Source organism: Tyto alba, unplaced genomic scaffold, assembly GCF_018691265.1.
Source record: "Tyto alba isolate M040663 unplaced genomic scaffold, T.alba_DEE_v4.0 Super-Scaffold_32, whole genome shotgun sequence".
Classification (NCBI taxonomy): Eukaryota; Metazoa; Chordata; class Aves; order Strigiformes; family Tytonidae; genus Tyto; species Tyto alba.
Window position 1 is genome coordinate 5,019,738 of NW_024881307.1, and position 17,488 is coordinate 5,037,225.

General features: G+C 42.6%; 1 protein-coding gene across 1 annotated transcript in view; it reads left to right on the plus strand.

Annotated features, from left to right (window-relative positions):
* Positions 1-17,488, plus strand: part of LOC104366463 (CXADR like membrane protein) — a 44,513-nt gene that overhangs the window by 22,302 nt on the left and 4,723 nt on the right. Inside the window, exons 2-6 of the mRNA XM_009973399.3 lie at positions 12,925-13,082; positions 13,773-13,974; positions 14,789-14,956; positions 15,299-15,421; positions 17,028-17,169. Of these exons, the coding sequence (XP_009971701.2) occupies positions 12,925-13,082; positions 13,773-13,974; positions 14,789-14,956; positions 15,299-15,421; positions 17,028-17,169 (793 nt within the window). The remainder of the gene's footprint in view (positions 1-12,924; positions 13,083-13,772; positions 13,975-14,788; positions 14,957-15,298; positions 15,422-17,027; positions 17,170-17,488) is intronic.

Genomic DNA, 17,488 nt, shown 5'->3' on the forward strand with positions numbered 1-17,488 from the left:
TTTGTCCCTTTTTGTGCCGCTTTCTGTGGTCAGTTGATGATTTAGTTATGTTTCTGGGACTCTGAAATAAATTTCAGTGTTGCCCAGGTAAATATTGGGGAAAACCTGATGTTAAATAGATATGCCTTTACTTGCGAGTTCAGACAATCAAGAAACAATATCAGGTCATGTATCTGATCAGTTACAACAGCTTGGGTTTTCCACTGTGTGGAAAGAAAAATAAAAAAAAGCTGGTACTGGAGTGAAACTGGAGACAGCTGTGACCTGCTCACAGATACTGTCAGCAGTAAAAAATACGTTGAATTCATCAAATAAATAATGTGCTCAGTTATCCCCACAGACCACACATGCTAGGAGAGCTGGGGTTGACTGTAAATGTGGCTGCCAGATGTCTGCCAGACATTACAATGAACTTAATCATGGAAGAGCCCACCACCCTGATCCAGCAGCTGTGTACACAGTTTGTGTGTCTTGGTGGCTGAAACCAAACTGTGGCATTTAGGAACTGCTCTGGAGTGAGGGCAGTGGGAGAGGAGCACTGTGTGTTGTTTTTCTGGGCAGTCTAGAAGTTGCGGTGAAGCGGGAAGGCTGAAGGCTTAGGGAGTGGGACTGGGGTCTCATGGGTCTCTCCCTGAACTGCTGTAAGACTTAGAGCTTGTCATAGAATAGTATACATTGAAAAGGATTTCTGGAGGTCTGTGGCTCAAAGCAGGGTCAGCTTACCTCAGGCTGATCAGGATTTCAACCAGTCCAGTTTTGAATAGCTCCAAGGATCTGATTCCACAATCTGTGAGCCTATGTTCCAGCAGTTGACTGTCCCCATAGGGAAATTTTTTCCTAATATCTGACTGGAATTCCCCTTTTTATAATTTGTCTATTGTCTCTTATCCACTTGTGAACCTCTGAGAAGTCTGGCTCTGATTCTCTATAATTTTGTTTTTCCCTCTGTAAGCTGTACATGTGCATCCCTGAGGCATGCAGGTTTTCTTACATAAATTGGAAAGGATAGAAGTGAGGCGCAGAGAAGCTGTAGCTTGTCCAGGAAACCTTACTGCTACATCAGGGCTTGAGGTCCCTCCCTAGCTTGAGCTTTCCTAACAGGAAGTTTAGATGAATTTCCTGAGAACTCCCACTGCCAAATCTCCCAAATCATTCAGTAGAAATTTTTCTTCCATCACTTCTCATCAGACCATACAGACCCACCAAGATCATTGTTTCCTGCACTAGCTCTGGAGTCCTTGTAATCCTGTAGTTTATATCCTTTCCCCTTGGCAGATAAGATACCTGGGGTTCTATGGGACAACATGGTGAGCACGAACCAGCAACGTGCCCTTGTAGCAAAGGTGGCCAAGAGCATCCTGGGCTGCATGAGGAAGCTTGTAGGCAGCAGGTCAGGGGAGGAGATCTTTCATCTCTGTTCAGCACTGGTGTGATCATCTGTGAAGTACTGTGTCCAGTTTGGGGCTCCCCAGTGTCAGACAAACGTAGGAGTCCAGCCACAAAGATGGTTCAGGGACTGGAGTGTCTGCTTGGAGCAGAGCACTGGACTTAAATTATCTCAGGAGGTCCCTTCTGACCTCCAATATCGTGTGGTTCTAAAGCAGTTCTGATAAACCTGAGATACCAGGAATTTACGGTAGATGCTGCAGATACTGTTTGTTGTCCTCAACAGCAATTTTAAAAGTGGCTCTGAAAGACGATGCACACACATTTTGTTCACAACAAAATCCAGAATACACTTGTTCATAAGATAGGAATAATGTATTATCGCCTATTTCTTGTTCTCACAGATTAGGCTTTTCTCCAAGGCTTTAAAATATTTCTTCAACATCTCCTGCTTTATGGTAATTGAGGGCTGTTGATAGAAACGCTTCATGATGTTGAGGAAATCAATTGGTCAAGTTGTGGTAGGGACCTGAGTCTGAATAAGAACATGAGAAAATTTCAGTGATGCTTTTAAGTTTGTCAGACATCTCAGATAAACTGAAGAGGAGGGTGGAAATTTGGAGTCCCAGTGGTGGAGCTGGTCATGTGTGCTACCCATTCCTCCTAGGTTTACTTCTGTATACTTCACCTGACCTTTACAGTATGTTTCTTGATAAGATGCCTGACCTTTTCACATCCAATTAGCAGATTTGTTCAACTGTTGCGTGAATCCCATTTTTACCCTCCTCCCCCCTCTAAGTTCCTCTTCCTGTTCAGCATCTTGGAAACATTGTGCTTGCTCACCAGAGCTCGATGATGCACTGTAGCTCTCAGGGATTTTTTTGCTCTGGGAATGCTGATACCCAGTGCCTGTTTTTACAAAGGGTTCTGCCTCTCCTGTTTTACTTGGGGCATCCCTCACTTGAGGAAAGGGACATGTGCCAGAGGAGAACAAATTGCTCTTTTGAGCAAAGGTCACAGGAATATTTGGCAGGCATGATGCTTGCGTGTTCTTATTCAGGGTTTCCCTCAGCAATGGCCCTAAGCCTTTGCAGATTAGTTGCTTTTCAGAGCCCTTGGTATTTGCAAACATGCAAAAATATCTGTAACATTGATTTCAGCTGCTGGCATTGGAGCCCTAAGGTGAGCAGAGGAGAAAATCTGCTTCCCTTCCAATCTCATCCCTATTGCAGAGGCAGTTTGTTTTATATGATCATTAGAAATTAAGTAGTTGAGTGTGGTTCAGCTCTGATAGATTTTTGAGCTGTTCAACTCTGGAGTAGTATCGCTCTTTCTTGTCCCCCCAACAGTTTGCTGGTTGTATTTAGCTCAAGTAATGCTGAAGCTTTGCTTTAGTCTTTCCACCTGCATATTTGAGAGACAGTTAAAATTTGATTTGAAAAGTCAGTACTTGGAGCATGCTTCTATTTCTGCGGGAAGCGAAATGGGTCTGCATTCTCTTTTAGTCCTTGTGCCTTTTCCAAGCATCTTACATGGCAACATAATTCATGCTTTGAACTTTTAAAGTAAGACTAGGGTTTTGATAAATCTAACATGAAAAAAGAAACCACACAGGTTTATAAGTAAATAAGTAGACAGATGAAAACCAAGAAACGATACTCTTTTCCACGTGTTGTTAAATGCTCCAAAACTTTCACAGAAGAAGAAGAAGAAAAAAAAAAAATTTAATAAATCTTCATATTCTTATGTTGTTTCTTAGGTTGCAGCATTGTTGCTACACTTAACCAACTTGACTAATGTAACTTTTTTGTATAGTCATGTCCTTTTTAGGACTTTAGGCTGTTGTCAAGTGGAATGGATCCAGAAGTTGGAGTTTGGCCCTCAGCTTCCTGTGGGTAGCGGAATCCTCCTCAGACTGCATAGTCTGTGGCTATTGTCAGTGCATGAGAATGCCTTAGGTTCCATGTGCTCCTGACAGGCACTGAATATATATATATATATATATATATATATATATGCAGGAATCTATCATACTTTGTATTTTGTGTTAAATAACATTTCTCTATTTCCTGTGTCTGACTTCTCAGCCCTTTTCTTCACTTTAGAATCACTTGAAGCAGCTGTGCAGTGTTGTTGTCAGCTAAAATAGCTGTTGTGCTCCACTTTGGAAAGCTGTCCCTCTGAAGGGAAAAGGCTTTCCAAATTATGCTTGTCTCTTTTCAAGTCGATGTAAGTTCTCACGAGTATAGTATTCAGTCTAGTCTTCGGTTTGTAAATGTTACTGAGAAGCAGCTCGGGATCATTTTGAGCACAGGGCCTCACCAAATGCAAGATCAGACTTTGTGCAGTACAGTGCAAATTAATATTTAGTGTGTAGAGATTTAGTGAACTGTCTGCTTGATGCCAGCTTCCTAAAATGCAACTGGTGGGGGTCTCTTGCAGCATTTACAGTGGGGGTTGCATTCCTTGGTAATGCCCACTTGCTCAATTCATAGCTCTGATTCAGAACGTGGGATTTACAGAGTGCCACCTCTACTTGTCTGAGACCTTAGTGTACATGTCCAGATGCTATAACTCCTGGTAACAGTGGAAAAAAATGAGAGAAAAGATGTATCTATTCTCAGAGCCTGTTTGTAGCTGGTATGCTGTTGTGCCAAACTCCAGGAAAGATGCAGGGAGGGAGTTGAATCACAGTAATGATTCAGAACCTGATCTTCTTTTTTCCTTCCTTCTGCTTCATACAGAAGCCAGTGCAAGGATGAGGATTAAGAGAATGAGGTTTCTTTAAATTTTCTAACCTCTGATGGGTTCGGTACATACAAAGTAATTGATCCTAACTGCTATAGCACTGGTGAGAAATAGCAGCTGCAGGCAGCTGGATAGACCATATCTGTAACACAACCCTTAGAGTGAAGCTGCTGTTGTCCCTGGTCCTGTGCTCAGACCAGAAGACTGCACCTTGTATTCATCCCAAACGTGCTGCAGAGTTCAGTGTGTCTGTTTCCCAAGACTTATGGGGGTGATGTGGAGGAGCCTGCTGTTCATTTTCTGCCCTAGGGTAGGCTGTAGCTATGAGATTGACTGAATATGAAAAGTGACAGAGCGCTAATACATTAGGCACTCTATTTGTATCGTATTAGTAGTGCTTGTAGTGGTTAAGTGAGATGCTATACTGTGTTATGTGCAATTATGAGCACGCAGCTGAACATCTCTTTGAGGTAACATGGATGTCCTGAACAGGCAGTGAAGCCTATATCTTAAAACCGCATTAAACTTGGTTGAAAATCTCTGAGAATGATGCAGCAAGGCATGAAGTTGACTTGTGAGTACCTTCTGTGTTCCTTGCTACCTTTTTTTGCAAGCTTAAAACAAGGCAAATTTCTATGACAAAAAGCAGCAGAAAAGCACAATCAATTCAGTGCTTTCTAGTAAACATCTTACACTTTGATGCTAAGTAAAAAAAAAAAAAAAAAAAAGGCGGGAATCCTCAGTACAAGAATGGTTTTAGTGGCAATCTTTATCAACCTCGAGTCTCTTCCACTCTCCCCAATTTTCAGAGTTACCTAAGCTGATGCAACATGCTCCTTGGATTTAGCAATTGGTGAAGAAAGATCTGATGGACAAATACTATTTTACAAACAGTTTTGTTGCTGTCTCTTTTGGTTTGTATTCTGGATTCTGCTTGGTGTCTGCCTTGGGCAGATAGCTTCATTGCTGTGTGCCTTCGTTTTTATGTCCATTTAACTGACAGCAACAATAGGCTCACAGGAAGACTGAGGCCAAAGCATGCTTGTCAGATGGAAGACACCCTAGAAATTATTACCAAAACCGTCTTTCTTCTCATACTTTCAAGCCTCATTTGAAACCAGGCAAGAGGAGTGAAATTTCTGGTGTTTAGGGGTGGAATATCTTGTTCCCTTGCCTTTCTCATTACAAAGCTTTGTAAGGTACAAAAAGCAGCCCAGAGAAGTTGCAGAGAAAGGGAATATCAGCCAGCAATAGGTGCTGCATCCCCCAAGGAATTTGTGATACGCACTGACAAGCTCTCTGGACAGATCTAGTCCACAGAGCTTGAAATCGCTAGCTGCATTACTAAAAGGCTTAGCTGAGCTGTGTTACTGTAAACAGGAGATACCTGGACCATTTTACTGATAAAATTGCTTGGACTAAAGGCTAAGGGAGTCACACATTCCTCTGTGCAAACACTCTGTGAACCGTTCAATAGGGAGATGCAGTTCTGATGCCTTGTTTTCTGTTCTCTGGTCTCCCGGGATGTAAACCCAGAATCTCCTGCTAGCATTTGATTTTAAAACGCAATGAGAAAAAGGACAGCCACAGTACATACATAGCTGCTGGCTGCCTGTGAAGATCCTCAGCTAATGGAAAACTTCAATATTTTTCTAATACTGGCTACAGTTATTTGTGGTGCTGAAGGCAAACTCCTTGTTGCATTTTCAGGGACAGAATTTTACCTCTTGATTCTAGGAATGTGTAGGTAAGATCCTTAGATTCTGTGTGGCTGCTGGGTACTGCAGGTTTGGTCTTCCACCTCTGAAATCTGTTTGAAAAATGCTGAGTTTTCCCCAGGGAATACCACATCCTTGCTGCTGGGGCCATTTGTGAGACCCAGACCTGCACTGGGTGAACCATCTCGTTCGTGCCTCGGTGCAGTGTGAACATTCAGACACCCGGTACGTGTGCTGCTCCTGCACAGCTGCCCCGCAGATCACTTCCCTGCCTCCTCCGGGTCTGCCCAGGGAAGGATTGGCGGCCACCTCCTGCCCATGCTTCTGCAGCTGGTGATACTTCTGTTGGTAGGAGCCTGGTATCACCAGCCAAATGCTAGCCCCCTCCTGCACTCCAGCTCAGTTGTTGCAAATCTCTCAAAATCAGAGGCTTTGTTGTGCGAAATGTTGCTTTTTCTTTTTCTCCTTGGGCCTTCCTAGCTCCTCAACAGTTTTAATTCCAAATGCTTCACGTCACCGCTTGGAAATTCAGCAACATGCAGGACTCTTTCCCTTTGCTTTCTGTTTTAACAGCCTCCTCAAACCTCACCCCCGAGCACATGTGGTTCCAATTACAGAGAACCTCTGCAATGCTATGTGGATGTGGAAAGGGGATAGGCTGACCTCTTTATTTTAACACAGCTAGCCTGTTCCTGCGGGAGCTGACTGTTAGCTCGCATTTTTCTTACTTGAGATGCTTTTGCTTCACAACCAAATTCCTGAAATCAAAGGGAGGCGGAGGGGAGCAGGCTGCAGGCAGCATGCACTGGGGGCCAGGTCTTGGTCACTTGGAGCACTCAAGCTCTCGGGAGAAGGCAACCTTTGGCCTTTATGTCTCTGCCAGCCAAGGAATACAGAAAGCAGATGTCCCAGAGCACAGCCTTGGCTGAGTTAATTATCCTTAGGAGACTTCGGCCGCCCCCAGCTTCTCCTCCCTTGCGCAAAGAATGCAAAATAGCTGTCTGTAAGAAGACACCATTTTATATTTATTTTGGCCTAAAATGCTGTCAGAGTAACTAACTGTTAGGGTTGGTGTGGTCTGAGGGTGAGGAGGGGGTGTCGACCTTGTGGGTTCTCCTTACAGCTCTGGAACAAACCAACACAGCTATCCACTGTCTTGGTTTATCCACAGCAAAAACTGGGGAAAAGAGTCAAAGGGGAGACAAAAGCCTTAATGTGCCTGTGCCTGTCGACAGTACTGAACAGTAATAGTGGGGGGACAATGTTTGGTTTCTCAATAGCTTAATTTTAAGGTCTACTGAGCCTTAAATGCATAACTGTAGAACTAGTGTCTGTAGTGTCTTTAGCACTTAGCTGGTTTGAGCTTTCAAGTCACTCCAGCATCTCTGAAAGTTTTATTCAAGTTGTAATTCTTTGACCATAAAAGTAGTTGTCAGCCTCCTATTTAAGCATGTCAAATTCTAAAACTGCTTCTTGAAAAATGCTCAGATTTTGCTCATTACTACTGGACAAAGGGCAGGCTTTTGCTTTTCCATAAAGGAAGCTTGGTAAATCATTTCCTACAAGACTGTAGCAAGATCAAACACTAACAGCTGTGAAATGTCTTAAATTCCTGGTGTGGAGGAGTGGTTCAAAGTTGCAACATGGCAGGCTGTCCCGGGCTTTTTGTTTAACACGCGTTTTATTCTTGTATATATCTAATTTAGGCATACTCTGTTTTCAAATACTTTCTTGAGTGGGATAAGTGTTTTTAGCACAAGAATGAGTTAAATGAGCAGGAGGAACACTACAAGCCTGAAGAATTCAGTAGATATTCCCTTTGGGCTAATTTAAACTGTTTAAGTAGAAAGTTTTTGCTAATTTGCATTATTTTGACTAAAATGAAGTACTTACACAAGCTGTTCAGCCTGCAGGTCTAGCTGAGACCAGCTATAGCATGGGACTGTCGGATGTGCTGAGGTATTTTTTTTCCCACCAGCCTACCTGCATTTTGAGAAGAATGTGTGTGTTACTCAGGACTACAGGACTAAAACTTCCTTCTGAAAAGGACCCACTTTTCACATAGTGGAATCACACAGATGTGAAAATAATTTTTAAGAGTGTCCCAAGAAGGACTCAAAATCAGACCACGAAATTATTGGTTCCGCTTGAGAATTTGTCTGCAGGGGACTGCTCTCCTGTCAGAGAGGATGTGATGCACCTTGAAAACAGCGGCCGTTCACTGTTCCTGCCACACTTTCATCCAGGAAACATTTCGATATTAATGAACAAAAGCAGACAGAGCACCTATCACAGGTGAAATGGAAATTGTGCAGGCAGTGCTATAACCTCTGTGTGTAGATACTATTGGAATTCCTGCCTTTCACTATTGTACCAAAGAAAGCTTTCCTTAGCTGCAGGTTTGAGTCCCTTGCTCTCAGTCGCTTCCCTCTGTCTGGTGCTGGTACAGGATGTCTCAAGTTGCAGGAAAATTACAGGTTGCATTTCTACTCCTCCTTGGACATCAGTGACTTGGAACAGTCTGTTACAAATGTCATTTCCAATAAAAAGCCAAAATAAATTATAAAAAGTGTAGCTGAAGAAAAAACTTCACAGATGTTCCTGGAGCAATTGAAATTTTTCAAGACCCATTTTGGATGAAGTTGGTGTAGGTATGGTTTGGGCCAGGTCTACAAAGCATCATTATGGATTTTTTTGTATCTCAATTCTCTGAGGCTTTTCGAGGCCCTTCCACCTAATTCCAGTAGTTAAATGATATAGCACAACTTATTACTTTTTAAAAAGTATAATCTATATTTAGCATTGCTCCCTAATTCAAACCTTCTGAACGTAATGAAAGATTTAAATCTGGAAGCTCTTTAGCTTTTAGCACATGAATTTGCCTACAAATAAAAACGTCAGCAAAACATTTATTTTCACTTTGATTCTGCTTGTATGCATATATGTATTTGATGTTACTGGTATATATGTGCTTTTGTGTATATACATATACTTGTTATTGGATGGTCATGAGAATAAACTGAGCTTCATAATAGCATGTATAGAAAAGTCTCTGTGGTTACGTTGAGGATTCAGCCATGAAAACACTGCATTGGATTGTCATGATCTGTGATACGGCCAAATACACAGTCCCAATTTGCTCAGCATTCACTGCATCGCACAGGAGATGGTTCCTTCCCTCTACATCCATCTCAAAGGGCTAACTTCCCTGAAATTTAAACCCTCCTACAATAAGCATTAAGGATCATTAGTCCTTCAAAAATGTTGAAATGAGTTCTGGGAAATACTGTAAGACTGACATCTTTGCATGAGAAAGATGCAGGATATTGTCCACAGGTTTTTTTATTTCCTTAAAATCTGCTATGCATGCAAGGCCAGAGTGGCCTGTTACTGAGAGGGCTAAAAAGCCCTTTGTGTGCCCTGGCCCAATCTCTGCCCTTCCCCTAGTAAATCTGCTTGTGCCAGTTTAGGTGTGCGTTAGCTTGGGTGTTGTTTAAAATATTTCTTGCTCTTTCTTTCTTGGATATTTAAGACATCAGTGAGGGATGAAAGACAATAATCTTTCTCCCTTGTCTGCATGGTGTTGGGTGAGTTATTGTCTTCTGAACAACAGAGCAAACATTTAAACATTACAATAGTCTCCCCCCGCCCCCAAATACAGAACATTGCATTGCCTGTGGTGTGTCAGCAAGCCTGGCACTGCACCCAATACTTTTTTTTTTTTGTTGTTTTTTAGGCCCTCGGCCAATGCTTTCAAAATGTTGTGGGGTTCTTACCCTGCAGGAAAAACAAACCACCCTCCCTCTGAAGTCATGGGACAGAGGCTGAGTAAGGCCAAAAGACACAATTCCAGAATTGCTCTTTGCAGCATAAAGAGCTGCACGCAGGATGTGGAAGGGGAAGAGGGTTTTGGGGGTAAGAACTGCGGAGCCTGCATATATGTGGCATTACTGAGCGAGACCCTTGAATCCAACTTCTGGGAAAATTTTCTATTGTCTAAATCTATTGTCTGTTGGAGCCAGCCCTTCAGGCTTTACTCTGAGTAGGCTCTGCCCTCCTGTGGCTGCGAAGCTCTTTAAGGCGGAAAGGCATGGAGCCAGTTGTGCGCCCACCCAGCACACCGAAAGTGCTGGCCAGGAGCCACCTGCTTTTGCAATATGGTCAATATGTGTCCTGGCCGGTACAGGGAGGTGTTTGATGCTGTAAGGGGTTGTCTGTAAGCAGATGCTTTCCTTTAGTGCTCATTTAAATGAAACTTAAACTGAGGAGGGGCAGAAATAAATGGTAAAAACGCTATGAGCAAAATCCTCCTTCTTTGGTTCTTGCTAGGTCTCATCTATGCAAATACAAGAGAACTTCAGAGGGCATTTGTTCTTTACTGAATAACAAAACACTTAAAAGAACCTAGAGAGATCTTGAATGTGTTTTCTAGTTCCTTTTTCTTGATGAGGCATATACTGTAAATTCCATCATGGATCTAAAGGTAAACTTCCATGTCATCACTGCTTGTTACAGTGAGACCCTACCCAAACTATTGAAAGGCGTGAGGTTGTTCACCTTGGGCTCTTTTCAGATTTTTCGTGGGTGATTTCCATAACTGGCACCCTATCTTGGATGCTTTTATGAAGTGGTGCTTCAAGCTTCCTTTTCACTCTGTCCAGGTATAGATGACTGGAAAGAATATAAAGTGAGGGTCTTGTCTAGAATATCTGCAAAACTTACCGACATCCTTGTGGGCATTATTAAAGAATAAGGACTAAAAGGACAAGTTTGGTGTTTTTTTTAGTAAGAGAGATGTGTCATAGAAAAGTATGTAATGTGTGTGACAATCTGGTTGTCAGTTCAGTGGAGAATCTTCTCCAAATTATCTCTGATTGCACGTACCTTTGAAAAAACAAAGGGTGCTTCAGCAATTTGCAGTCACTATCTCACTGGATATTTCCCTGGTCTTACTCCCATTTAGAAGATGAATTTATAGGCACAGGCTCGCTATTAAACATCCAGAGCACGTTTTCTGAGGGGCAACAAGAACCAGATCAAGGTGTGAGCGCTCCTAAGAAAAGCCTATCCAAACCAGACAGGAATGAAAATCATGCTTGTTATAGTTCCTCAGAAGGTGATTTATAATCTTCATCAAGGCTTTTAATGTAAAGCTACATTTAAAAATGTAGAATAGCTTATGAGGTGCCCACAAAACCTCAGTGCCCCACTGGCACAGGGCTTTGTAAACATTGCAAGTGTTATGTGAATGCTCGCTATTGTGGTGCTTAAATTACACTTATTGACCAGTCATGTAGCACGGGGCAGCGTGTTAATGAAGGCAGCCCGCAGCAATGTGGGCTGTAGGAGAAAGCAGGCGTCCATCTTAGGCAGAACATGTAATTGTATTTGGCAGATGGAGCTTTGAGACTAATGAATCCTGTGATAAACTGGATTAATTTTCCCTTTAAAGAAAGCAGCTAATGTGGCTGAAAAGGAGCTTTCACTCTCATCAATTACGCAGAGATCTACATAGGAGAGGAGAGCTTAATCCTTTGCAAGACTCCACCTCTCTTAAAATTTTAGGTGTTTTATATATGTACGTGCACGTAGTAGATACCTTCTGTGCAAGTCTGTGGCAAGTATTAAGTACCAGAAGCTCAAGAGCTGAGGGATGGTCATACTAACAACTCAGACACAGATCTGAGAATGGGAGCAGGAACAGACTGAATTTTCTAAAGTCAGAGTTAGTCCTGAACTAAACAGAAAAAGCTGAGGAAGTATCATGTTGGATTTAATTTTTCCTGGTTTGTGTTTTGTTTGTTGTTTTGGCTTTTTTTTTTTTTTTTTAATTAAAGGTAAATGGAAGGTTAAAGATCCACTATTTAAATACAGATTCAGCCTATGTAACTAGAACTGCTTATGCTCTTGCCAGTAATCTTGCTATGTAATCACAGGATTGTGTGTTTAGTCACAAACATGACTTCCTGGTGCTGCCAACTCTCCCGGTTTTCACCAGTTTCACAATAACTGGTCCAAGAAGCAAGATATTTCATCTCACTTCATTTCACAGGGGAAAAAAAAAAAACACAACAACTGCTTTTAGGCTTTCTTCTTGCACAGCAAACCTTAAGAACAATTCAACTGCACTCTGAAGATTTATACAGAAAAAGCAAGTGGCATTTGTGCCCCAGAAACCCCCATGGGAACTTGGCTGGAAAACTTTCTTCTTTGGTGTCACAGCAGACCTGGGGGGCCCCTGACCTACATGCCCATTGTTTTCCATACCTCTGATCTTTTGGGTCAGTTTGAATTGAGTTTGAATTTACCACGGTGAGTCTCATGTCTTACCAAAAGTTGGACCTGGGCAAAGCCAAGAATTGATCCTGATTTTGTTCAGTTTTAGCAGGGATGCAGCATAGAAAGTCGGAAAGAAAGTGCGAGTTTCACAGTGACTGACGCAGTGTTGGTTGAACATCAGGGTTTTCTGCGGTGCTCCGGCTCCTGCTCCAGGTTTCGGGGAGTTACCATGCATTTCGGGTTTTACTGGCTAACATTTAAAAGGCTTTGCTTCCCTCTAGTGGGTCAGCCTGGCAATTTCTTCTTTAACCCTCTTGTTGCCAGGCTGGTCTCTTAATTCCAGTGCTGAACTGCATGTAACATCATCCAGAATTAAGGAAGTGACTCCAAGCCTTGTCAAACTGGCATGGGAATAAAGCGATGGGCTTTGAAGGTTTTCTGGGTGGAAATACTGCTTACAAATTAAAGTAATAAAAGGTGAAGGCAAAACTGAGGAGATTATCTGAAATGTTGAGTGCATAGAGGATGTGGGTGCAACTTTAGTATTGACAGCTCTGGAGTGTAAAGCCATCTGTTCTTCAAACTTCAATATTAGTGTGAAACTAACTGCCTATATATGTATAGATGTCCCTTTTAATCGGCTGTAATCTGCCCAGGAAGCCAAGCTGTTGGGTTTTCTTTGATGCTAGGAAGCAAATGAGGAAGAATCTAGGGAAACCTAAGTTAGCAACACTTGTCAGCTCAGGGATGCATCCTTAATCCTGGCCTCTGACAACCGGCATCTGTCTTTCAGCTTCCTGCTCTGTTTGGCTGTCCAGGGCTCAGACTGAATTTAAGAGAGTGGCTGAAGAAAACGTGACTTTGCCCTGCCACCACCGCCTGGGCCTCCTGGAGCAAGGGAGCCTGGATATTGAGTGGCTCCTGCACATTTCGGAAACAGTACAGAAAGCGGTAGGTTCAGCCATAATTAGCATCTGCTGAGAAAATCGTCTTATTTTTATGTTGACATCAGCAGCAGCCATTGATTTAAAGAGAAATCTGTGATCATTTTTGCAAATTATTCTGATTAAATAAGCCATGTTTAGAATACACAGATGAATTATTTAGAAAGACTTAAACATATAAAAGTTATTTGAAATTTATGCAAGCTGTATTGGAACAGGTTGTGTTACAATTGAGTTTTCTTTACACACTGTTATTTAATCAGTCATCATTGGATAAACTTCAGAATTGTCCTTCACACTTTCAAAAATGACCTTGGATTTTGTAGGCCCACTTTTTGAAACCTTGGTTTCAGGAAAAAATGTAGTAGTTTAGTACTTACAAAAATCAGGTCTGCAGTAATTTAGCTAGCCAGAATTAAAGACTACTTTTATATACTGTGGCATAAACAGATGTTATTTTGACACTGGTGGAAATCCTCCGGTATAAATCTCTAGCATAAATACTGTTTACGTATCAATCTCAGACTTGAAATCCAGGTTTAATTTTCCACCCTGCCACAGGCTTTCTGTATAACCTTTGGCAAGCCACTTATCCGTGCAGAACCTTAGTCTGCAGTTCCTGGAAATGCTTTGATTTGTTCTTCTGTGTGAAAGTAAAATTACAGCTGGCTGATCAGTGACTGTCTCTGCTCCTCAGGTAATCACTTATTCTGGAGGCCGTGTGTATGATGACCTGAATGAGGAACAGAAAGGGCGCGTTTCCTTCACATCCAACTTCCTGGCTGGAGATGCATCCTTACAAATCGTATCCCTGCAGTCCAGCGATGCGGGGAAGTACATATGTAAGGTTAAAAATGCTGGACAGTACGAATGGGCTCGCATCACCCTGAAGGTTGTAGGTAAGGTCATTTTAGTGTACTTCCAAAGAAAAAAATAGCTGTACTCATTTCCTGGAGAGGGATTTATTTCAGCAGGGTATAAATACAAAGACATTTCACGATCAGGTTTCACTGTCCAACTCCATATCTGCCTTTGCATTTTTTTGGCAAAGGACAGGACACAGGAAGAGCCTAAAGAACTGGTTTGAGGTAAGTATAATCACTTGCAAAATCATATGAACTGTGCTTTCCAAATTGTCTCTATGATCTCATCACACAAACTAGACTGATACTCTATCTTAGCTGATGATTGCCCTGTCCAGATCTCCTGCTGAGGACTCTGGGTTCATGTCCCAGGACCCCAGACTGATCCAAGTAGTTGGAGGTGACAAATAAGCTGCTGGGGTTAGCATTTCTCTCCCCTGATTTCAGTTTATTGGTTGGCTTTTTCACATACTCTGTCACCAGAAGTGCTGTGACCGGCCAGATGCTGTGGGAAGAAGGAAGAAACAGAGAAGTAGCGAGGAGGGAAAAGATGTTCTCTAAATAGTACCTAGAAGAGGAATGCCGTGATACAGCTCTGCTGATGCGAGTATCCATGAGGCAAACTGCCCCAGAGTATTACAATGTCTTCTTTCGATGTCTGAGCCAGCCAGCTCTGCTTCTTAGACTATGAAGTTGCACACAGTTGCAGCTAAAGTCCCCTAACAAACATCACTGGTCTTTAATGTACTCCAGAGGGGGCAGCTTTTGGAAGCTGCCTAAATTTCGTACTTTGCTGAAGAAAAGGTTTCTGTATGCTGCATTTGAATGACCGGTCTTCTGTTTCTTCTAGAAAAACCTTCCAAGCCCAAATGCTGGCTAGAAGGGGAGCTGCTGGAAGGAAAGGAGCTGTCCTTGCAGTGCCGTTCTGCCTCTGGCACTGCACCCATCTCCTACCGATGGCAGCGCATAAATGAGGAAGACGAGAGAGCTGAACCTCTCCCACCTACATCAAGAGTCAGTAAGTCAGGTCATTTCCTCTTAGAGCTCTTGATACACTCAAAATAACGTAGACGCACAGTCACGTGCCTGCTTTTCGAATGGGGATCACTTGGTGGCAGCGAGAGCAACGCTGTGACAGTAGCTGTCACTACTGCAGCTGGACGCTGCGGTGTGCTCCATCCTGAGCAAGGAGGTGCATGAGGAGTTTTAGTGTTTTGCTGAAGGTTGGCAAATGAGGCACCAGTGACTGTTCTTGAACTGATTTGATCCGGAAGTTCAATTTGTGCTTCTGTGTCCTATTCACTGTAGAAGTTTCTTCGTCTTTTTTTGATTAATCCCAGTGTTGCTTTTCCTGTTTCAGACATTTCTAATCCCGGGCAAGTCCTACTGAAGAATCTTACGCAGATGAGCACAGGGTTGTACCAATGCATAGCCACCAACGAGGCGGGACAAGAAAGCTGTGTTGTTCAGGTGACAGTGCAGCGTAAGTATTGGCACATAACTAGTGTTCGCACCACGGTACGAGCAGTGCTGCTTCACAGCTGTCCCGTCTCGACCAGTAAAACTCTGTGTCACACCTTTGCCCTTTCAGACCTGAATCCCATGAAGTTGTTCGTATTTATTGCACAGCAGTTCTCTATATAACCAAAAGGGGTAAAAGCATCGTTTGGGCTCAGGTGTTTTGGTCTGTTAGAAATTTTGATTTTGAGAATGAGTAGTGAAATACAAGGGAAAAAACAGTGAGTTAGAGGTTCCAGAGTCTCCAGCTTTTGAGGGACTTCTGGCTGTGGAGTGACTGCACGAGATTACTCTCAATTATAAAATCTCCATGTGGATACTCCATCATTCCAATCCCACATAATGTATCATTCACACTTGGGACAGTAAACTATCTACAGGCAGCTGGAAAGGCTGACTTTGGCGTGAAGTAATGGGCAGAATAAAAGGCAACTTTTGACATAGTTTGGTTTTAATCCAGATTTAATAAATTCTGTCCTGAACACCAGAGATTGAAATCAGTGTCCTGCCTGATTAACCCCATCAAGGGTGTGTGCATTGCCTAGGTAACTGTATGCATCTACATATGCATGCAAGGAAGAAGGTGGAGCATTGAAGACAAATCCAGACAATATGGTTTGGCAGGTTTTTATCAGCGCTCAGGGGAGATCAGCAGGAGCTGAAACTGCTGTGATAAAAGACTGCTACTAGAGAAGTCTCTTCTTGGAGATTCTATAGCTTTGGCATTTTTCTGCCTGGCCAGACCTGAAATAATTGGAATATGGTCACACAGCAAGGAAAACCTGTTCGCCTCAGGCATCTGAAGTAAAAGCGTCCAGGCAGCTTTTATGCCAATTGAACTGAATTGTTCTAAAACCTCACTTTGGTTTGATAAACTCTCTGTAGGGATGAGCCTTAAGGAAATAACTTTTATCCGAAACCATCCTAACCACTCTTACCAGAAGAAGTTGTCGTAAAGTATCAGCTAAAGGCCCATATATGCTAGGAAGCATGCTCTCATTAACTTTGCTATTTTGGGTGAAAAATGCCTTGTACCTGCACAGTATGGTCTTCCCTTCCTCCTTCCTCTCTACCCTCCACGGTTCACTTTTTTCCCCAGCTGAATAATTCATTCTCCAAGTGGATTGTAATCATTTCAGTGTGAGGTGAAGGGGGAAAAAAAAAAATCCTCATGGGGAAACTTTCATAGTTCAAACACTCTTCGGCCTGTAGGAAACTGCCTGGTGCTTTGTTTCACATGCGTGTTGTCCTGTCTGACTCTGCACTTTCTGTGGTTCTGTGCTCTTACAAGAGGATTCTTCCTCCTCAATTCTGACCCACGGCTGAAGGCATAGCACTGGTGATCCCACCCTTCCAGAGGTGAATACTTTTCTCACTGTTAGCTCAGGTTTAGAAACAGTGCCTGAAGATAAACTGGTTCAACTTCTGTGTGGAGACACACCTAAATAAGTAGATTAATGCATGCTGTTCTGATTTATACCCAGTGCTAAAAGTTGTAGTGTGGACTAGAATCTGACCGTACGGCCCTAGTGAGAGGTTACCAACTAACATGTTGGTTTTCTGGACAACAGATGCACAGAATGTCGGCATGATCGCTGGAGCAGTTTGTGGCGTGGTGTTGGGACTTTCCCTCCTTTTCCTGGTGGTGAGGCTGACAATAAGGAGGAAAGAAAAGAAGAGATATGAGGAAGAGGAGGCACCAAATGAAATCAGGTAAGGCCTTTTACTTAATCCCCCCATGTCCCACCCTCCCTTCTTTCAGTTTTACAGATCTTTTCACTACGGTTTTAAGTAAACTAGGTATAAGTCTCCTAAAAGGTTGTTTTAAAAAGCTTTTAAAGTCTCCATGAAATACCAGCGAAATATTTCTTGACTGTGAGAATCTCTGTGAAGATTTTCCAGAAAAATAGGTAGATAAAAATGTCTTCCCACCACCCAGGACAAATTAGCATAAAACTCAACAAAATATTCTCTCACACTTGAAATTTCACCAGTTTAAAGCATTTGCTTAATCCTCTCCAGTACTAAATTC